The sequence below is a fragment of the Haliotis cracherodii genome, unplaced genomic scaffold (assembly GCF_022045235.1).
Source record: "Haliotis cracherodii isolate W230 unplaced genomic scaffold, xgHalCrac1.p SCAF_10, whole genome shotgun sequence".
Taxonomy (NCBI): domain Eukaryota; kingdom Metazoa; phylum Mollusca; class Gastropoda; order Lepetellida; family Haliotidae; genus Haliotis; species Haliotis cracherodii.
The window spans coordinates 27,421,433-27,445,254 of NW_027266265.1; the positions used below are offsets into that span (position 1 = coordinate 27,421,433).

A 23,822-nucleotide genomic window follows, 5' to 3' on the forward strand; every position below is an offset into this window, starting at 1 on the left:
TGTTACAATGGCTGGAAGTGACATGACGCTGTTACAATGGCTGGAAGTGACATGACACTGTTACAATAGCTGGAGGTGACATGACACTGTTACAATAGCTGGAATTAACATGACACTGTTACAATGGCTGGACTTGACATGACATTGTCCCAATGGCTGAAGGTGACATGACACTGTTACTCTGGCTGGAAGTGACATGATAACACAACATTGTAACCAATATGTGTCACATGTTGCATCATAACATTGTTGATAAAAAAATGTTGTGAGTCAAGCATATTAGTATTCTTTAAAGCAGTGAATGTATGAAAACACATCATACAATTTGTGAGCCTGTTTAAATGATGATGAGTTCCAGCATGTGACACAGTTACTGTGAGGCTCCCTGAAAGCCGATTCTGTTATCTGATATTCATGTGTGAAATGGACCAGAATACCCCTTAGCAGGAATATGCATCTCCACATAAAGTTATCAGGTGAGCCCAGAATCAAATGTGACCACCCAATACAAATAAAGGGTGCGTGGGTCCTTGAGACAATCACATATCTGCTTTCTTTTCCATCTAAACTGGGGAATTTGGATTGAGCAAAAGTAAACCTCCACAGAAAACAAATAAACAGCTTCATGTTTTTACATTCAGAGCAGACATGCTTGGAAAAGAATTTAGAAAAATGGTGCAAATTGGCAGATTAAAAAGTTCACCAACACCTCCTTTTATTTGGAGTGAGTGAGTGAGTGAGTGAGTGAGTGAGTGAGTGAGTTGGGTTTAACCCCGCTTTTAACAGTATTCCAGTTATATCATGGTGTGTCAGCTTAATGTGGGAGAAAAGCCCGAAGTGATGCAGGTCTCAGACGTTTACCACTTCGGTGAAACCCAAGAGCACGGGTATGGCACTGACAAACCTAGAAACATAATCAGGGCGAACCAGGATTCGAACCCATGATCATAGGTTTCTGGCGAAGACTGGGCCACCCATGCCCCCTATTATTTGGAAGTGTTCTCAGATCTTCACACACAGAGGTATCAAATCTGAGCAAAAGCTACGATTTCAGCAAGATTAGCCAGCAACAGTGATACAAAAAAAGGAGAAACACATTTCACATGAAGTATGTACATTTTTTTTTATTTAATTCTCTGAGATGTCAAATGATGCATGACTGAAATGAAGGGGTTAGTCCAATTTTCAGTGAGTGAGTGAGTATAGTTTTACGCCGCTTTTAGCAATATTCCAGCAATATCACAGCAGGGGACACCAGAAATGGGCTTCACACATTGTACCCATGTCGGGAATCGAACCCGGGTCTTCGGCATGATGAGCGAACGCTTTAACCACTAGGCTACCCGACCGCCCCCTAATTTTCAGAAATTGTGAGGTTTAGTTCAATTGTACAGGCTGCTACCACCCATCAGCCGATACTGGAGTTTTACCCTTGTGGACTAGAGGGTATAGGGCAGAAAGCTTCTGTTGATGGAGACTATATATAGCTCGGACTGCAGACTTGTACATGAAGAGGAGGCAAATGTAGATGTGGATCTCACATTTACCAGACAGACTATTAGACTGAAAGCACCCCCTAGCATCCCACACTGTGTAAATACACAGAAGAACTGCATTAGGATGCAATGCTGAATTCCTCATCATACATCCATCATCCAAAAAGCATGACACACAGTGCCACACTAACACAACTTACGCTGCACAGATATTACATTACAAAGGGATATGACATACAAACTGATACATCTTAAAATGTTCATACCATTAAGGACCAACCATTTGATATTTGGGGGTTATAAGAAAAATCATATATTGTCCCAGATTGCCAAAAAAATAATAAGGCTCACAGTTTAAATTTTTTAAATCTGGTTTTACGGCTATGGCTGAAAAATATCTGGTTGACATATGCAAAATCCCAGTCCACCTCCCCTAAGAATATCAAACAGTCAGTCCCTTTTGGGTTAAAATGGCACATCCTGCTTCTGTTGTAAGTGTCTGGATATGCATAGTGTTATGCTGCTAGCTCATGCCATGGCTAGATCATGTACATAGTGTGTGTTATGCTGCTAGATCATGCTGTGGCTAGATCATGTACATAGTGTGTGTTATGTCCCTAACTCATGCTGTGGCTAGATCATGTACCCAGTGTGTGTTATGTCCCTAACTCATGCTGTGGTTAGTTCATGTACATAGTGTGTGTTATGCTGTTAGCTCATGCCGTGGCTAGTTCATGTACATAGTGTGTGTTATGTCCCTAACTCATTGCTGTGGCTAGTTCATGTACATAGTGTGTGTTATGCTGTTAGCTCATGCCGTGGCTAGTTCATGTACATAGTGTGTGTTATGCTGTTAGCTCATGCCGTGGCTAGATCATGTACATAGTGTGTGTTATGTCCCTAACTCATGCTGTGGCTAGATCATGTACATAGTGTGTGTTATGCTGTTAGCTCATGCTGTGGCTAGATCATGTACATAGTGTGTGTTATGTCCCTAACTCATTGCTGTGGCTAGATCATGTTCATAGTGTGTGTTATGTCCCTAACTCATGCTGTGGCTAGATCATGTACATAGTGTGTGTTATGTCCCTAACTCATGCTGTGGCTAGATCATGTACATAGTGTGTGTTATGTCCCTAACTCATTCTGTGGCTAGATCATGTACATAGTGTGTGTTATATCCCTAACTCATGCTGTGGCTAGATCATGTACATAGTGTGTGTTATGTCCCTAACTCATGCTGTGGCTAGTTCATGTACATAGTGTGTGTTATGTCCCTAACTCATTCTGTGGCTAGATCATGTACATAGTGTGTGTTATGTCCCTAACTCATGCTGTGGCTAGTTCATGTACATAGTGTGTGTTATGTCCCTAACTCATGCTGTGGCTAGATCATGTACATAGTGTGTGTTATGTCCCTAACTCATGCTGTGGCTAGATCATGTACATAGTGTGTGTTATGTCCCTAACTCAGCCTTCTCTGGATCCATCAGTTGGTTTAATTTCAGGTCATTTCATTTATTGAAAGAATACTAATGACAGTATGACTCATGTCATGATGAGCTATAAATCCAAACACATATACATGTATATTCCACTTCTCATGATTCATGATGGCCTCACACTTAGTTCCCCACCAATATTACCCAGTTCAGTTTCCCTACAACACTGTGATGCGTCCTCTCCACGTCCTTACAGATATCAAGGGGACATTCAATAAAATTCCATCTAAAATGTCCATACAAGTGCCCCCTAGTTAACAATTACACAGCTGGTTAACTGATGCTGATCATCCTTCATCTTGCTGCTTCAGTATCCTCAATCAGGGCCAGGTACTTCATGTTGATGGGCCCCGGACATGGATGCTGGCTGCAGGCAAGGGATGTGATATGCACTGATAATACATGTACTGCACTGAAAGTCCTTCACTGGCTCTAGGCGAGGTCTTTATGTCAGGTTGATGGCCTAGGCTTCAAAATAAGCTTTCCTGTCTGCAAGGTAAAAACATAGACGATAATTAGTATTAAATTGGATTTATTTCATTTTCACTTGTGGGCTACATGAAGCAGACTAAAGCTCAAGCAGGGATTTTCTGTTGAGGCCACAATGTTTTCAATGATCAAAGCATATGCCATCAGATTCGTTCACAAAATGACTTCATATATGTGCACACATATGTAGAAATACTATTTCAGTTTGGAAATAATCCAGGTAAGACCTGATAGCATAAGAAACAACATCAGAGTACACCGACACACATGCAATCATCTAGTCACTGTTTAAGCAAACTCTTATGACAACAATTAATATTTTGAATCACATCAATGACAACAGATGGTAAATATTGCTTGTCATTTGGTAAAAAAAACAACACTTGAAAAGAGTTGGATAGACGACATGTGCTCGTAAGGCCATGAAACACTAATTATTAGATTTTCATCCAACTGTTTCAAATATGTCTGGCAGTAGACGTTTTACTTTAGAAATATACTCTCCAAATACAGTAGGGGTATCATGAAATATTGTGAATTGTCGTCAGAAGAAAGATCAGCTTTGGAAAATGACTGCCAGATGGAAACAATAACTTAACGCCCCAACACATTCCTAAGTGCACATCGGTAGATGGTAAAATCACTCTGAGCCATTTGTATTGTTGATTTTCATTATCCACAGTAACATGTAAGCTCACTACTCGTGCTTTAATGCAGTATTTCTTATCCGATTGGGAAAGAGTCGTCTACAATATGATGAATGCTCAAGGGCTTAAAACGACAGGTAGCCAATGCATTCAATGTGTGTCAGTCTCTAATCTGCAGACTTTGGAACAGGTTTCTGCAGACACAAAATGTTAATGATCGGCACCATACAGGGCATCATCCAAGATCAACAGCAGGGATTGATTAATCAGAAACCAGGCTTTAAGAAATCAAGCCTAAAAAGCCAAAGAAATCTCTGAAATCTGCATGCTCGGCGACCATGTGTTGTACCAGCATGAACAAATTGACACAGTCTAGCCAGGAACCAATGGTGTTTAGAGAGTAGAAAACACTGATGGTTTTCTGTAACATTTTCAGACTTTTTGGAGTGAGTGAGTAAGGGTTTATGCCGCTTTTAGCACTATTCCAACAATATCACGGTGGGGGACACCAGAAATGGGCTTCACACATTGTACCCATGTCGGGAATCGAACCCGGGTCTTCGGCGTGACGAGCGAACGCTTTAACCACCAGGCTATCCGACCACCCCTCAGACTTTTTTGGATAGGCGAGGACATGTCTTGAGGCGTCCTAACAAATGTCACGCAAACGTCTTCATAAGACAATGTGACAGATTTGGGGATGGGTCTGTAAAGATATGGGTCAGAATCACTGACTGCCAGAACTACATATTGTCCAAGGAAGGGTCACTGAGCACTACCACTAAGACACACACTGGCACCAATAGTGGTGCCGTTTGCAGGCCATGCTGGTCAACATTTTGTCTTCCAAAACTATAATGCTCATGCCCACCCTGCAGGTATTGCAGCGGACTACCTCCAGCAGCAAATCACCAGAATGCAAAGGCCATCCATGAGTCCTGACCTTTCACCCAATAGGGCAAATCTAGGAGAGGATCATGAGACGTCAAGGGACACCCACTATGTTGGTCTGTGCCTGAAAGAGTTGTAGACAAGGCTCCCTGAAACTGTCATTGGGAGATTGATTTGGTTGTTGGTTGGTTTGATGTTTAACGCCGCACTCAGCAATATTTCAGCTATAGGACCAGACAATCCAGTGATTGATATCATGAGCATCGATCCACCCAATTGGGATCGATGACATGCATCAACCAAGTCAGCGAGGAGATTGATTTGGACCATGTCACGTCATATAAATGAATGTTTGACCCATTATTGATCAAGTCATCTAAATATATACATTTATTTACTGCACACCACTGTCGTCGTTCTTGGTTGTTTGCAGCCTCACAATACCCCGGCAACATGTTCTGTTGATCGTCACACCTAGTGTCTCTTTTTTCTTATTCATCCATTACAATCACTCTTTGTGTCGTTGTATTTCCCTATATCAATTATTTTCAAATGTCTCCCACTTTTTGGGGAGAATATATCTATATATATTTTAAACTGTTCACATTGTCCATACTTGAAGGGTTTGTGTACATTACATTCTGGCATCACGCGTGAATACACACAGCCACCTTGCTGTGTACTCGCTATTGTGAACCCACTGCCTGGTTCAGTCAGTCATCACAACAATCAGCACTCACATGTACATCGGCGATACCTCTCGTACAACATGTGCCATACCCTTAATACCACAACTGTACACATTGCTTTAGAGTCAGGTAATGTTCATACACTGCCTACTTTTACTAGCTTCCACATGTGTGATAATAACAACGCACAGTTGGCCGTATGTTTTGTTTGTGACAATCCAGTGATTGACATCATGAACAAATATTTTTTTTAAACTCTACTATCTATAGCTGCTGACAATGTCCTATGTCAAGCATTAGTTAATTTCATGAATGAATCTGCCTATGTTCTTATCACTGTGTGCACACTGTTGGGAGTGAGCCTGTCCTGGTCAACAAATGTAATGACAACAATATAGCGGTAGCTGCCTCAACTGCCTCTCAGTGTGTTTGGTACCATCAGGCTTCTTCATGTTCTTGTGAAGCCAAACAGAAAAATATTTCCCACCTTAACATGTTTCCTTCCTGTTAATTGCTTGGTAGTACTGAGCGATTCTGGTTAAATATGACGTTAATTTAATCAGACAAGGAAGTTTAAAACAACAGGATGCACAGCTGTACATACCAACATCTAGAAATAACATTCTTCAACAAAAGAATTTTGAGGTAGTTGTTCCTTGTGGATTGAGGATGTCACAGCATGACTGACATTTACATTGCATTACAGCATAAATAATAAAGAGAGGTCACGAGGCATCCTACACCTTTGTGTCATAACTGTGCCAACACTCATTACAATCATAAAGAAAAAATTATCAACTTCCTCTTTCCTTATTGTCTATAGCACATTTGTAAGTCAATCTCAGTAAAATCAGATCTTGGATCTGATACCACTCCTCTCTGCATGAACATCTGAGGACCAATCCACTGGTCGCATCAGGTGAACTTTCAAATCACAATTTTATTGACATGACATGTATATATATGCTGTACCCGCTGAGATGAATAAAGAAGGAAAGACTGGTTGGTTTGTTGATTAATGCCGCACTCAGCAATATTCCAGCTATATGACGGCCGTCTGTAAATAATCAAGTCTGGACCAGACAATCCAGTGATTAATATCATGAGCATCGATCCACGCAATTGGGATGCAATCAGATCTAGTATGTTGTTTTTATTGTGATGGTAAGGTATACAAGTCATGACACAACCCCTAATAACAGAGTTCCTTGATACATAAAATGGGAACAGTTTTTTATAAAGGTACTGTTGTTATGTAGACATACTGGACAAAGCACACTTTCACTTAAAATGGCTCCTATTTCATTCCTTGAGACATGATGGTTGAGTTCTGAGTACCGGTAATGTTGTTTCTGTTTCATATTTGACATAAACCCAGAACCAGGTTACTGTCCCATTGCACAGTCTCTACATTAGCATGTATTTCATGTCCATTACTATACAAACAATAACAATGGTGAAACATATTCTGAAAAAAAATGTTTATTGCTCAATAATTAGTTGATGCTGTTGAGTGAATTTTGGCATGGCTCCAAACAATTATTTCCATTCCAATTGCTTAATTAGCATAATTTAAATATTGGAAAATAAACTTGAATGCTTATCGTTCTATTCCTGTGAGAATAAAAATTATTTACACAATTGTATTTAGGCCTTTGTTTTATTACTGTTTTTATCCAGATCTTTCTTTGCAAACCCATAGTTTTGCTGACCGAAATAAAAACAAAATTCATCTTTTTCTCCGATTGATTCCACAAAGATATTGATAGGGGAAATAAAGGACAAACAAATCTTAGCAAAAGGATTACTTCAACACACTGATCATACTGGCATACAGCAGATTTCTTTCCAGTTAACAAATTTTGCAAAACTGATTCTTCCCAAAACTGATTCTTCCCAAAACTTTAACTTCATTCCACATTTGTGAAATTAAGGTCGGAGGATCCGTAAACCAATTCTTAAAACCCCACTTATTTCCCTTCCTAATGCTTCCTCTCTGTGCAGCACAACCACAGACAGGGAACATTATACTGTGAAGGCAACATCCATAACTGACACTGAGGAGAAAGGTGAAAAGTCTTACGTCATCACAGGACATGTTATAATCTCCCAGGACTTGCCGGCATCTGGAAGCAATTCTGTGAACGTTAAGGAAATTAACATGTGTTCTCAATTACCAAAAATATTTCCTCAACCTGAAATTCACTTTAATATAAATACATCAAATAACAAAATTCAAACAAAATAATATATAGGTACCAAGCAATATAAATTATTTAAACTGAAAATACAATATCAACTTACAAAATAATTTTGTTGACAGGAAACATCTGTGTATGGCTTAAATATATATATAAGGAAAAAAATACCTGTCATAAAAAAAATTCCAGTAAAAATAATAACATAAATAATGCCCCCCAAAAGATACTTATGTGAATTACCAAAAAATTACCAGTAAGTAAACTATACATTGTATGTCATAAATATACATACACAAGATTAACATAAACAACCATTCAAATTATCCGTAATTATAAATGCATGCACAATAAGCAGTCTACACAAGCTGAACAAGAAAGGCAGTCAGTGTAAACACCCAAGTTATGTGTGTGTATGTGCAGACTGACACAGGACAAGCTGTCAGCATGGCTAGGGCTGTCTGCCTGCTCCTGCATAATGGGCCTGGAGACACACCAGTGCATTCATCCACCAGTCTCAGATAAATTATGATGATGTAGGCCCAGATGGAAGCATTGTGTGACATGGCTGGTGCCGAGACAAGCAGAGTTACCTCCCTTACTGTAGCTGCCTTGGTTCATGCAATGTGTTCAAACGCCCATTTCTGCAGTTTTTGTTTCTGATATTTCTATTCTTAGTGAATATAAAATACATCCCAAAATGTGTTATATTGAATTCAAATAATTAATGGTATATTTTCGTTTAAAAAAACAAAATTGGATATTCAAATAATTTTACACACATTGTTTGAGATAACTGTAATAGGGTGCAAGCAGTTGTTGATTGTTGGGTATTACAGAACTTACTAAATGACAAGGATTTACAGTAACCTGCATATCTCACAACAGAAAGAACCCAGGAAGTGAACGAAAGATCTAGCTTTCCAAAAATATATACTGTGTAGTACCATATACATGATACAAAAGAAGGGGCCCCTGACTTTAAACAACAGCAGGCCCTTGGTTATATATGCTTGAGACTGGCCAAAGGACCAGAAGTTAATCCCCTGGAAGTCAGGGTTAGATTTTCGCTCCACAACACCAGCACCAGCGTGTTTGACTATCCATTACTTTTCCACACAACATCCACCACACTCAATACCTTTAAGCTTCATGTAGCACACTACATCAGTAATTCCTGTGTTATGTGTAATTTGTCATGTTTCTTGGGTGCTGCAAGATTATGTACATAGACTATGTTCCTCTTATGTTACAGCAATACCTCCTTAATTTATGTCAAATCAAGACAGTCAGTCATCAGAGATTTGAGATTTTATTTATTTAGATTAGTTTATGCATCTATGTTTCAACTTTGGTGCAACCTAGTTGTCTTGTGCAACTAGCTTGTCGTGTCAACATGCATCTGCTGCAAGTTAATGAATGTCTTTAAATCAGGCCCTGCATTATATGATGCTTGTCATTGATGACAGTGCCAAATAAGCACTGCAACCGTAAGTACTAACCATTTTAAAATCATGCCAGTCGTCAAGATCTGAGATTGTATATATTATACTGGTGTAGACATCAATGTTTCAACTTTGATAATTTGATGGGTCCTGGGTGCAACCTGGTATTGTCTGGTCGACTAATTTTTCATGTCAACATGCGACTGGTGCAACTAGCTTTTCATGTCAACATGCGACTGGTGCAAGTTAAATCAGTTGCCTTTATTCAAGACCTCCTCAATTTGAAGTTGAGCAAAAGTCCAATACATACTTCCCAATTGTGGACAGAGCAACACTTCATCTGTTCTGTTCTATCACTGACAGTCATTTTAGGCAATGCAAAACACAGCAATACACCATAAATATCTCTAGTTCTGACATTTCCCTGATAAAAGATCACAAGTGTCTGTGTTTTTTCAAGACACCAACAATCATTCTGCCAAATCACAGAAAAAACAGAAATTTGTTTAGATGGTTTCAGTAAAGACCTAAATATTAACACAGAAGTGAACTTTCTTCAATGCTGGATAGCATGTACAAAGTCACGTTTTGCATAAGCTGGTAATTGGATCCATTTTACATCACATCTAATCACACTCACCTGCTGCTCATGAATAACTAAATTCCACATTTTTCAGAACTAAATGACAAATGTCACACAAACGTCACAAAAATTGTATAGACAAAATCAAAAGAATCCACTCTAGTGTGAATACGAATGCAACACTTGTTTCGAAAAGTGATCAAGGCGAAAGTTTGGTTTCACACTGTGTACCATTTTCTACTTTTGAAAGATCCATTCATCTATTTGATCCATTCATTGACTCAACTAAGGAAGAATTTAATAGAATGTGGGAATTTAAAATGGATACATTAGTGATTTGGTAAATTCAACAAAAATTGTCCATGAGTGATAAAAAATCCTGCACAACAGCAACAGTGCTTATCTGCCTTTACGATGGAAACTGAAAACACTAACAACAAAAACCAGATTGATTGTCAGCTTGATTTGATTACTTACATGACTTATTAATGTACATATGAACGGCGATTACACAAAAGTATACTACAAGAATTTAATATCACATGCAACAGAAGTAATGAATCTTATGATAACCTACTCTTCACTTGAACTTTGTTTCACAGAGTAAGTTCATCCTGGTAATTTCATATAAACAGGTTAATGAAAAAACATTTTGTTTTATTTCTAATTAAAATAAACTGAACACTTGAAGAAAATTGATAATACTTTAATTTTATTGATAACTATAGGCAAACAATATATAATTTATCCTGATACTTTGAAACAAAAAGGATGTTTTTGGAGAAAGAAATTCCTGATATAGTTATATGATAATGTAGTAATACAAGAATGTCTGTTAAAAAAATGTAATGTTATGTTTTGAAATATTTTCATTTTATGTCTATTCATGGTATTTCTTACATAGCTCAAAATAAAATTTTATGCAATAAATTTTGATCTTATGAGCTTATGACATAAAAGTATTCAAATTTTCTTCATTTCTTTAAATTATACAATGCGACTTACATAGTTAGGGGGGGGCATGTTATAGAGGGTCATACATTTTCACATTAAGTTTTCTTAAATATAATACCATTTCAAGATGTCTTATGATTTTTGAAAAGACCATAATGAATATGGCTGCAATATCGACATTTGCGTAAAGGATAGCTTGGTGACAATACAATACAAAAATATATTGTTGTGATCCCAAGCATATCAGGAAAATGCCAATGATCTTCAGTTAAGCTTAGCGGAGTTATGCCCCTTTTACTAAGTGCCTGTATAAATCTCTGCCATGGGTATTGACATCAGAGAGGAAAGGCCATTTCCACCAAAGACTGCAAGTTATGTTTTATACCAAACGGGTAACATTACACATAACCCAACAAATACATTAGTCACATACATTTTCATGTTATAATTATTAATTATTATCAACATGGCAGAAGACAGGAAATGTCTTGCTGTAACCTGTAATCAAAACCATTCAAATCCTAATGCGTCTCAGTTTCTCAAATTATAACAAATATAACAGTATTTCTCTTTAAAATTAGTGTCAATCATAATGAATCATGTACTCCCCTAATGTCAAAAGTTACTAGTGAGGTTTTCATGTGCTTGACTGGATGATAATTTAATTAAGTCACTCCTTACAGTAAAACATATCAGAAATTATTAGCAGAGCTTTGGCAATGTTAACTTTTTTATATTTGTCTTAAACATATTTTGTGACTTGTATAGTTTATTAACTAAACTGACAACCAAGTTCGAAGTTTATAGTGTATGTTTGATTTAAAGATAAAAACCTAAAAAAGGTAATGTGACCTGTATACTTGCCATTTGGGAATTTATAATTCACATTCAATTAAAAACAGACAACGAAAAAACAACTTATGTTTTATCTGTCCATATTACTTCCCTTGCATGAACTATTTTGCCTGAGTTGCCTCCCTTCATTTGCTAAGCCTTTGACTTAGTCAGCAGTGTGTGCTAGTTGACATTGTCTTTTGTGGGAATATTTGGTGTCCTGTTTGAGTTTGCAACTTTGTAAACAATTGATACAAGCAACATGCAGATTTGTTCTTGAGAAATAAGGTGAATGTTGTATCAATTTACATGATATCACGATACACGAGTCCAAAACGGGTAATGATTTTTCCTACCCCAAAACCCTATACTAAGCCATGAGCTAGCTGAAGGATACATTGATGGTGCCACCACTCGCTTGTGGATGCCCCAGAGGAAGAGCATGACGAGGACGAGGCAGCTGATGGTGAAGAATGGGTGGTTCAGAAGAGACTGGGTGAACGATACCTGGAACATAATGTACAAGATCAACGATACTTGCAACAATGTACAACATACTGGGTAACTGATACTTGCAACAATATACAATGTACTGGGTAACTGATACATGCAACAATGTACTGGGTAACCAATATCTGCAACAATGTACAATGTACTGGGTAACCAATATCTGCAACAATGTACAACGTACTGGGTAACTGATACATGCAACAATGTACAACGTACTGGGTCACTGATACATGCAACAATGTACAACATACTGGGTAACCGATACATGCAACAATGTACAACATACTGGGTAACTGATGCATGCAACAATGTACAACGTACTGGGTAACTGATACATGCAACAATGTACAACATACTGGGTAACCGATACATGCAACAATGTACAACATACTGGGTAACCGATACATGCAACAATGTACAACATACTGGGTAACTGATACATGCAACAATGTACAACGTACTGGGTAACTGATACATGCAACAATGTACAATGTACTGGGTAGCTGATAGATGCAACAATGTACAACGTACAGGGTAACTGATACTTGCAACAATGTACAATGTACTGGGTAACTGATACATGCAACAATGTACAATGTACTGGGTAACTGATACTTGCAACAATGTACAATGTACTGGGTAACCGATACTTGCAACAATGTACAATGTACTGGGTAACCGATACTTGCAACAATGTACAATGTACTGGGTAGCTGATACATGCAACAATGTACAACGTACTGGGTAACTGATACTTGCAACAATGTACAATGTACTGGGTAACCGATACTTGCAACAATTTAAAATGTACTGGGTAATTGACACATGCAACAATGGACAACGTACTGGGTAGCCGATACATGCAACCATGTACAATGTACTGGGTAACTGATACATGCAACAATGTACAACGTACTGGGTAACTGATACATGCAACAATGTACAACGTACAGGGTAACCGATACATGCAACAATGTACAACGTACTGGGTAACCAATACTTGCAACAATGGGGTACATGGGACAGCTATGAGGTACTTGGGGACAACTATGGGGTGCTTGGAACAACTATGGGGTACTTGGGAAAGCTATGGGGTACTTGGGACAAGTATGGGGTACTTGGGACAGCTATGGGGTACTTGGGACAGCTATGGGGTACTTGGGACAGCTATGGGGTACTTGGGACAACGTTGAGATACTTGGGATAACTATGGGGTACTTGGGACGACTATGAGGTACTTGGGACAACTATGAGGTACTTGGGGACAACTATGGGGTACGTAGGACAACTTTGAGGTACTTGGGGACATTTATGGGGTACTTGGGACAACTATGAGGTACTTGGGACAGCTATTAGGTACTTGGGACAACTATGAGGTACTTGGGACAACTGTTGGGTACTTGGGACAACTATTAGGTACTTGGGACAACTATGAGGTACTTGGGACAGCTATGGGGTACTTGGGACAACTATGAGGTACTTGGGACAGCTATTAGGTACTTGGGACAACTATGAGGTACTTGGGACAACTGTGGGGTACTTGGGACAACTGTGGGGTACTTGGGACAACTATTAGGTACTTGGGACAACTATGAGGTACTTGGGACAGCTATGGGGTACTTGGGACAACTATGGGGTACGTAGGACAACTTTGAGGTACTTGGGATAACTATGAGGTACTTGGGGACAAGTATGGGGTACTTGGGACAACTATGGGGTACTTGGGACATTTATGGGGTACTTGGGACAGCTATTAGGTACTTGGGACAACTATGAGGTACTTGGGACAACTGTGGGGTACTGGGGACAACTATTAGGTACTTGGGACAACTATGGGGTACTTGGGACAGCTATGGGGTACTTGGGACAACTATGGGGTACGTAGGACAACTTTGAGGTACTTGGGATAACTATGAGGTACTTGGGGACAAGTATGGGGTACTTGGGACAACTATGGGGTACTTAGGACATTTATGGGGTACTTGGGACAACTATGAGGTACTTGGGACAGCTATTAGGTACTTGGGACAACTATGAGGTACTTGGGACAACTGTGGGGTACTGGGGACAACTATTAGGTACTTGGGACAACTATGGGGTACTTGGGACAACTATGAGGTACTTGGGACAGCTATGGGGTACTTGGGACAACTATGAGGTACTTGGGACAGCTATTAGGTACTTGGGACAACTATGAGGTACTTGGGACAACTGTGGGGTACTGGGGACAACTATTAGGTACTTGGGACAACTATGGGGTACTTGGGACAACTGTGGGGTACTTGGGACAACTATGAGGTACTTGGGACAGCTATTAGGTACTTGGGACAACTATGAGGTACTTGGGACAACTGTGGGGTACTTGGGACAACTATTAGGTACTTGGGACAGCTATGGGGTACTTGGGACAACTATGGGGTACTTGGGACAACTGTGGGGTACTTGGGACAACTATGGGGTACTTGGGACAACTGTGGGGTACTTGGGACAACTATGGGGTACTTGGGACAGCTATTAGGTACTTGGGACAACTATGAGGTACTTGGGACAACTATGGGGTACTTGGGACAGCTATTAGGTACTTGGGACAACTATGAGGTACTTGGGACAACTATGGGGTACTTGGGACATTTATGGGGTACTTGGGACAACTGTGGGGTACTGGGGACAACTATTAGGTACTTGGGACAACTATGGGGTACTTGGGACAGCTATGGGGTACTTGGGACAACTATGGGGTACGTAGGACAACTTTGAGGTACTTTGGATAACTATGAGGTACTTGGGGACAAGTATGGGGTACTTGGGACAACTATGGGGTACTTGGGACATTTATGGGGTACTTGGGACAACTATGAGGTACTTGGGACAGCTATTAGGTACTTGGGACAACTATGAGGTACTTGGGACAACTGTGGGGTACTGGGGACAACTATTAGGTACTTGGGACAACTATGGGGTACTTGGGACAACTGTGGGGTACTTGGGACAACTATGAGGTACTTGGGACAGCTATGGGGTACTTGGGACAACTATGAGGTACTTGGGACAGCTATTAGGTACTTGGGACAACTATGAGGTACTTGGGACAACTATGAGGTACTTGGGACAACTATGGGGTACTTGGGACAACTATGGGGTAATTGGGACAATTATGAGGTACTTGGGACAACTATGGGCTACTTGGGACAACTATGGGGTACTTGGGCCAACTTGGGCCAACACCAACATCCCCTGTTCCCCCTTTAAGTGCCAGTGCCCACCTGAGGTGTGAGGGGGTCCCAGAGCCACGTCCATGCCCCTACTGCTGTACACACGGAGATGAAGATCAGGATGACTGAAACACACAATGACCATCAATGATTCAGTATAGTCAATGGGACTACAGTAAGTCTAGTCACAGGCACCTTTAACATTACAACATGATGTAGGTACCAATCGTACACTTCTTGTCATTACAATACATATTATTTCTTAATATGTTTTGTTCCACAACCTTGTTTAGAAGCACACTCCGGCGCAGTGGTGACTTTGCATAACACCATAACAAATGAGAAGACTCTAAACAAACATGGGGCTGGAAAAGATGTCTTCCTGAGTATAAAGGCAGGGTGTGGGAAGTCTTTCTGCTACCAGCCGCACCTTGCTGTAAGTGAGATGGGAAATGCTAATCATATAGCTGCTTGTTTCAGTCAAGGATGTTCCAACTGAGATGTAAAGAATCTCACCCAAGTGTCTTTTGATACCAAATATATTAACACAAGTTGATAAAAGTGGAAAAACTGTGTACTGCTAACAGCTTCAGTAGCAGAGCCATTAGGTGATGTCATTTGATTGTGACGACATGGTAACCAATGATGTCTAGGGTCCTAATTTTAAAAACTTTATTTTTTGTTGCTTAACGTTGCACTCACCTGTAATCTAGCTATATGAGGCCAGTATATAATTGATGATCTCCACTGATTGATATCATAAGCAATTTTGCAGTTAGATTTCACAGAATTATATGGGCGGCCATTTGGTCAAAAAATACAAAGTTGACAAAAGGACAAAAGTATGCAATTAAGGTCAAATATTACAAATAAAGAACTAAATGTAACTACTAAAGGTCAAAATACAAAACAAACAGACAAGGGTTAAACATACAAAGGTGAAATAAATGTCAAAAGTACGCAATATTAATAGTCAAATGTTACAAAAAGATGTCATAAGAAAAGAAAGAACTATGTGTACGAAAGAACGTCCGTGAGCATGAAAGGACGTTTTCAATAAAGAACGTCACTCAGCACAAAAGGACGTGGACAATAAAGAACGCCAGATGGCGCTGCAATTTGTAAAACATTCAAAGTTTAATCGGCTTGTTCCGCCGTGTATATGATAACTGCATGCCGAGGTGCACAATGTATTACGTCATTCCTCGTGCACTCACCATTTGACGTCACACATATATATATACATGTATTTATAATGTATAATGAACACATTGTGTATAAACATGTGAGCCTGGGACCCTTCACAACTGTTACTGAGAGTCAACCCAGGATTCACAACAAGACAGGTTAACCCAGGGCTGGTGTATCAAAGGACAGGTAAACCCAGGGCTGGTGTATCATAAGACAGGTACACCCAGTGCTGGTGTAACAAAAGACAGGTAAATCCAGGGCTGGAATATCAGAAAAAAGGTAAACCCTGGGCTGGTGTATCAAAAGACAGGTAAACCCAGGACTGTTGGATCAAAAGACAGGTAAACCCAGGGCTGGTGTATCAAAAGACAGGTCAACCCAGGGCTGGTGTATCAGAAAAAAGGTAAACCCTGGGCTGGTGTATCAGAAAAAAGGTAAACCCAGGACTGTTGGATCAAAAGACAGGTAAACCCAGGACTGTTGGATCAAAAGACAGGTAAACCCAGGGCTGGTGTATCATAAGACAGGTAAACCCAGGGCTGGTGTATCATAAGACAGGTCAACCCAGGGCTGGTGTATCATAAGACAGGTAAACCCAGGGCTGGTGTATTATAAGACAGGTAAACCCAGCGCTGGTGTATCATAAGACAGGTAAACCCAGGGCTGGTGTATTATAAGACAGGAAAACCCAGGGCTGGTATAACATAAGACAGAAAAACCCAGGGCTGGTGTATCAAAAGACAGGTAAACCCCGGGCTGGTGGATCAAAAGACAGGTAAACCCAGGGCTGGTATAACATAAGACAGGAAAACCCAGGGCTGGTGTATCAAAAGACGGTTGCTAATTATTTTTCAAAGTAATTTTATCCGAAGTCTTCTGCTAACCATGCTGGAGTGCCTGGGTCCCACTGGTGTTCTACCCCCATCACACCAAACTAGTTCTCAATACGTTCGTGAAAATGTTGTCAAATGAGCTCCAACTGTGTATGAACTATTGACAGTCTTTTTACGAACTTCATGGACGGGCTCAGACGGGGAGGGTGCTCTAGATCTTTGAGTCTGCTCAAAATTTTATCCTGTCCATCCCGTTCTGCAATTAGTCGGACTGACAACGTACTTAAAATGAGAAAGACATTATACGAACAGAATTGCCGTACTTCGAACCTACTACATGTACTAGGGACATGTTACGACGTGGTGCAGTCGGACATAAATTTCAGTACATGTGCATACCGATCGGGTCGACTTCTCTTTGAAGGCATGATGTGTACAGCTCAGAGCCCTGAACTTGAATGAAAACTGGCAACAATGAGCTTGGTATCAATAGGCGTCAGGCCAGGATGGGCCAGGACGCAAATACACACACACTTGGGACGAGATGAAGACGTACTGCGAACGAGTTGGTCGTGTTAAGAATTAGTTAGAACTGGCTTGGACATATTGTGTTTGAGGTAGAACGGGGTTGAATGGGGTTGAACTGGTTAAGAACGAGTTCAGAATGGCTATGGACGTGCTTGAACTGCTTCGAACTGTTGTCAGGATGAGGTGAACGGGCACTTTTACACAATCTGAACTGGATACAAACGGACTGCAGAGTGGGTAAGAACGAGATAGATGTATTGAGGACTGCTTATGAATGAACTAGCATCGCATTTTACGCCAAACTGCGTGTTCTACTATTAGGGTAGAACGGGATAGAACTACTTTGGTATGATAGTATTATAAAGGCGATGAAAAAAAAAACTCCACAAGTTTGGGAAGACCCGGAAATTTGCTGGTGGAAATGTAGTTAATACAGAGGAAATTCAGCGAGTGGAAAGCCACAGTCGGGCATTGCAGCCATGGTGACAACAGACGTACACAAGTGCATTGTCCGAAGCCATCACCCTGAACAGACTTTGCCTTCTTCAGAGGAGACTGTTGTTTAGTCTCTGTCTGATAGTGGTGAATCCAAGACTCATCCAGTGTTACAAATTGCTGAACGAAATAAGCTGGGACTGCTTCAAAACAATGTAAAGTCATTGAACTTGGATGATGAAACCTTTGTAAGATGAGACTTTATTATCACGAAGGAAATTTGAGTCTCAGCTTATTGATAAACACACATACAAATAAATAAGAGCATCACAAACGGAATTAGCATTAAATGTGGCACAAGCTAATATTTCATTTGCATCCTAGTTTTGAATCAATGTGCCCAGATATTTATACTTATCTACAACTTCTATTACCTCATTATCATTAACAAGCGGATTATAACAGGAGTTATCTTTCCTAAACACTATGACCATTTCCTTTGTGTTCTTGATATTTAAAAAACAGACAACCCTCCTTACACCATGATATAAAATTAGAAATTTCTGTACTCAAATCTTTGATAAGACCTGCAAGTGCAGTGTCATTCGTAAATTTTACAGTAAAACAATGAAAAAAAGGGCTTATACAGTCATCTGTGTACAAATTGAATAAAATGGGCAAGATAACAAGACCTTGACGGCCCCTGTACAAGCGCAAATAAGAGATGAGCGGGTGCTGTTAATGGTGACGAACTGTGGCCTGTTTACAATAAAAGACTTAACCCATTTGACAATATTGACTGAAACACTCATGTTGTTAAGGTTTTGCATAAGTATGTGACTGTGATGCTGTATGGTATTGAAAGCGGGTGAAAAATCAACGAACAATATTTTTACATGTAATTTACTGTTAACCAGATGGCTGTAGATTTTATGCAGGAGAGTCTGTGTTGCATCCCCTGTTGGGCCTATATGCAAATTACCAAGCTCCAGAATATGCAGAACTTTGACAAATAACAATCGCTTGATGACATCAAGCAGATGGTGTTCAAGGCATTTGATAGCTATTGAAGTAAAAGCCACAGGGCGTACATTGTGTACAGTTGGGTTTAGCTTTTGGGGAACATGTACAAAGTTATAACTTTTCCATAAGAGAGGAATGTGATGGTAATCTAATGATTTTTGAAAATGATTTTGAAATATGCCGCACAACTGCTCACTGCATTCTTTGGGGTTGTAGCTTAAACGGCACCTCAGCAAAACGGCACCTATTGGCGAAAATGGCACCTCGTCTGAAATGAAAACAGCTACTACTGCCTGGCGAAAACGGCACCTTATTATTGTTTTTACCTTGATACTGAATACTTGAAATAAAACTCACATGGTCACTTGCAAACACAAATAACTGTGAAATGCTAAAAATAGTTTACATTAGAAATTTGCCTCTTCTCTCCGAATCTGATTTAGAGGCACAACTAAACTTATTGTGAAAACATTACATGCTTTGAAGTAAAATATTTTGCAAACACAAATAACTGTGAAATGTTAATCCTCATAAAACAAGTTTACTTTAGAAATTAACCTCTACTCCAAGTTACTCACCGACTCTGACTGGGAGGCGCAACTAAACTTATCATTGAAACATCACATGCTTTGAAGTTTTAAGTACCTTTACTCAAAGTAACTCAATCATCAGCCAATGTCAAGCTGAAACTGAGTCTGGCGGAAATGTCAAGAAATTGGACTACGCCCAACAATTAGTAGCCGTTTTGCAAAATGGGGTGTCGTTTTAGCCCGAGAAATCAGCGACTTTTCGCTCAGGTGCCATTTTAGCCTGCACCCTATTCTTTATCATACCCTCATATCAGGTATTTTATCAACATTTTCCTCAGTGGTGGCAGTTGTTGGTCTTCCTGACCTTGAATCATCTACGAGGCTTTCTTTCCCTCTTGAACTCCTGATTGCGTATTTGGTTCAAATGCAGCCGGTCAGCTTTGAAGGTATTGTACATAACACATGTGACCTGTTAAGGGTGTACTGTACATCCTTTGTAGTTTGGCTCTGAACTTTTCAGCCACTCTCATATATTGCTGTCGACATCATTAATCCAGTCTCAGACTGTACTTACTTCTCCAGAACCTTGCTGCGGGCTGAAGCTTATCTATAACTTCTGTCAGCCTCCTCTCAAACGCCTTTAAATCTAAAACACAAAGTCAACACTTCTTGAAAACACCAGCTCATTTATAGAGATTATTATATGTGTGTCATATTGATTTTACAATACAAGTGTCAGAATTCTTGAGCTAGGGCAATATATTAAGTCTGACACAAGTTGGGGTGGGTGGGGTTATTTTCTATATTTGGGAGTCATGACTTTCTTTACACAAATACAGTTATGATCTTACAGTTGTTTTTTCTATCAATTTATGCATTTACACAGTCCATGCAGTAAGTGTCATTTAAGAAAGTACAAAGAATGCATTAGAATCCACGTGAGCCATGATCCAGTGCAGGCAACCTGAAGGCTCAGGTTAGATGAGTGAGTGAGTGAGTGAGTGAGTGAGTGAGTGAGTGAGTATGGTTTTTCGCTGCTTTTAGCAATATTCCAGCAATATCACGGCTGGGGACACCAGAAAAGGGCTTCACACATCGTACCCATGTCGGGAATCGAACCCGGGTCTTCGGCGTGACGAGCGAACGCTTTAACCACTAGGCTACCCGACCGCCCTCAGGTTAGATGGATAAACTTAATATTGTAGTCAGTAGTTTATCATGTTTATCGCCTCAGTCATCAAAAATGGATGCAGTATTTGAGTAAATTATTGAGTCAAATACACAGAAATTATATGTAATTATAAATGCTTCAAAATATACAAAATGTTCCAAAATTGTATTCAAAAGTATTAATCCACTTTCAATTATGTTAATATGGCGAATGGAATTTTTTTATTCAGGCAAAATATTTGTCACGTTTTTGACATTCTCATTTAACATACATATGTTAGACATGCTTATACATTGTTTCCTTAAACTGACTCTCTCATGATACAATTTATCAAATTTTCAAAACATCTCCTGGGACTTTAATTGACATTAGTTGGCAAGAACGTGGTTTATCAGACACAGTGTTTAGTATAGTGCCATAATCAATCAGGATAATATCCAGCTCTATCATAGCAACCTGTAATAATCAAGACTGAAACAGAACCAGTGGTTGATATTATGAGCAACATCCCATGCAGTCTGGGTAAGGTGACACACAATGATATACTGTCAAACACTGTTGTGTCGCAGTGGAGAGGACCTATGTCAATCATTCAAGTTATCCCAAGTTCGACACAACCAAAGAGGATGAATAAAGAAGGTACATGCAGGGACCAAGCTTTTACTTCAAGACATGATATAAGTCAGCTCTTACTAAAAGTGTGGCACACTCCAAATGTATTCTAACCTGATCAGTGGAGAGCTAATATGTAGGCTAGTAGCATTTGAAGACGAAAACCTTGTCAATGTGCAGAGCTACCAAACATTCAATCATGCTTTATGTGAATCATATCAGCCTACCCTTAGAATACAGAACCACAGACTTTTCAAACACATGTCAATACCCTATGACTTAATTTGTGGTATTTTGTTGCCAATCACACCGGCAAAACAATGCTGTGACGTCAGGGGTCATCGAGTGTGCATAAGCTCCTCCCAGTGATCTATCATCTCTACACGCAATGTTATTGAATACGCCCAGCGATGTTGAGAGTTTTGAATATTTGTTTACTAAATATAATCAGTTGCGGCGCATTTTATATAGCAAGCGCTTATGAAAGCACTTTTATTTTCAATATATTTGTTATTTCGTCTTTTTCATAATTCCAGGGCTGAAATGATTATAAATGGGAACTAATATAGATACATTATTATTTCGATTCATTAACTTTCATTATTATGCACAGGAATGCAGTTTATTAGGTATATTATATTGGCACTGAACACATCCAAATGTCTCTGGGGTTAAAGTAGGTTACCCCGAACTCTATCCTCAGCCCTTGGATCCCTTTTACAATCAATCATCCCTTTACTATCATCAGGGTTAGGTACCCGTTTTGTAGCTAATAGAATACCTGAACTCTGTCCTTAGCCCTTGGATCCCCTTTATGATCAATCAACCCCAGATTTATGATCATTAGGGTTAAGTACCTGTTTAGTTGCTATTATAGATTCTATAGCAGCATCTAATATTTTTCACACAAAAATGTTGAGAAAAAAGGATGAAATGGTTTAGTGTCAAATATTTTGGCTACTGGAAACTGTCCTGGAACATTCACACAAGCCACTTTCACCCACTACATTTTTTCAGTACTGATTCAAAAGCAAACTCACCCTGTCGTCACTAGCCATGGTTTTTCCTCCCTCCTTCCTTACTATTATCCCCATTATCCTTACAGTGTTCCCTAACACACTTTTCTGCACAAAAATCTTTAAATACCATGTCATCCATGCATACCCGAGAGTTTGACGTGTGATGCCTGGAGCCGTTTTCAGTTTGCACCATATCGCCTCATTCCTCACCACTTGGTATCTTGTAGAGTACGGGACCTTCGTAAGTGTCCAATTTTCTTTAGTTTCTCAGTGTGGACATAGTTCAGTCGGGTACGTGTCGGACAAACAATCCCAAGGTTGCGAGTTTGCGTCAGACAGATTCTCACAAAAACTGGTTGCTTGTCTTTGAGACATGTGACCTACGGCAGATATCGTTCTCACAAGAAGTTGTGGTACTGTATTCTTAGGGTGCTCCATCATATCCATTGACAACCGTGTTTGCGCATGAAGCCTTGATAATGAGACTATGAAAGGAAAAAGGAACCGCACAGACTGACGGAGTGGTACATTTCTTGTCTGCATACTTTGCAACAATAAAAGGAATCTCCCATTATCTTATATGGACAGGTGATATTTTTTCCACCATTACTTCGACCCATTTACTATAGGCCTATATTATTGTTCAGGGCTGTTACATTATCATTACTGCTAGATCTACTAGATTAGGGTGCAAAAAACGTGTCTCTGGTAACATGCACTGATGCCTGTGATTTTTGGGCGCTTGTGGTGGTGTAAACATAAGTCTTCGAGTTATCCTTTATCAAGAAGACATTGACAGGTGCCCTTCGGGGACAGTTTTGAAGATTACACATGCATAAATATACACTTGAAGTTAATAGTTTGATTGCAATTTTGACAATATAGGCCCAAAACTAGAAAAAATATCCTTGTACTATTTTCAGAAAAACGTTCTTCGTTTATTCTCCAATATATTGTTACCTTCCGTTTGTTCTGCCATCGGACCGTCTGTATACACGATATCGTGCAGATGTGGACCAATGCCGTGCAA

General features: G+C 39.6%; 1 protein-coding gene across 1 annotated transcript; it reads right to left on the bottom strand.

Annotated features, from left to right (window-relative positions):
- Nucleotides 1-1,118: 1,118 nt before the first annotated feature.
- LOC139448426 (nuclear envelope phosphatase-regulatory subunit 1-like) lies at nt 1,119-23,822 on the bottom strand. The gene is made up of 6 exons (XM_071229979.1): nt 23,753-23,822; nt 20,565-20,636; nt 15,502-15,575; nt 12,126-12,235; nt 7,798-7,852; nt 1,119-3,487 (listed from the first exon to the last, which is right to left on the bottom strand). Exons 1-6 carry the CDS (start codon nt 23,769-23,771, stop codon nt 3,449-3,451), a joined length of 369 nt encoding a protein of 122 aa, XP_071086080.1. The 5' UTR covers nt 23,772-23,822; the 3' UTR covers nt 1,119-3,448.

Excerpts from the sequence above, each read along its gene's own strand:
- LOC139448426 (XM_071229979.1), bottom strand. Across the intron at positions 15,576-20,564 it reads CGCAGCAAGGTTCTGGAGAA|TCATCCTGATCTTCATCTCC; the intron begins GTAAGTACAGTC and ends TGTGTGTTTCAG. Across the intron at positions 7,853-12,125 it reads CGAGTGGTGGCACCATCAAT|AATTGCTTCCAGATGCCGGC; the intron begins GTATCCTTCAGC and ends TAACGTTCACAG.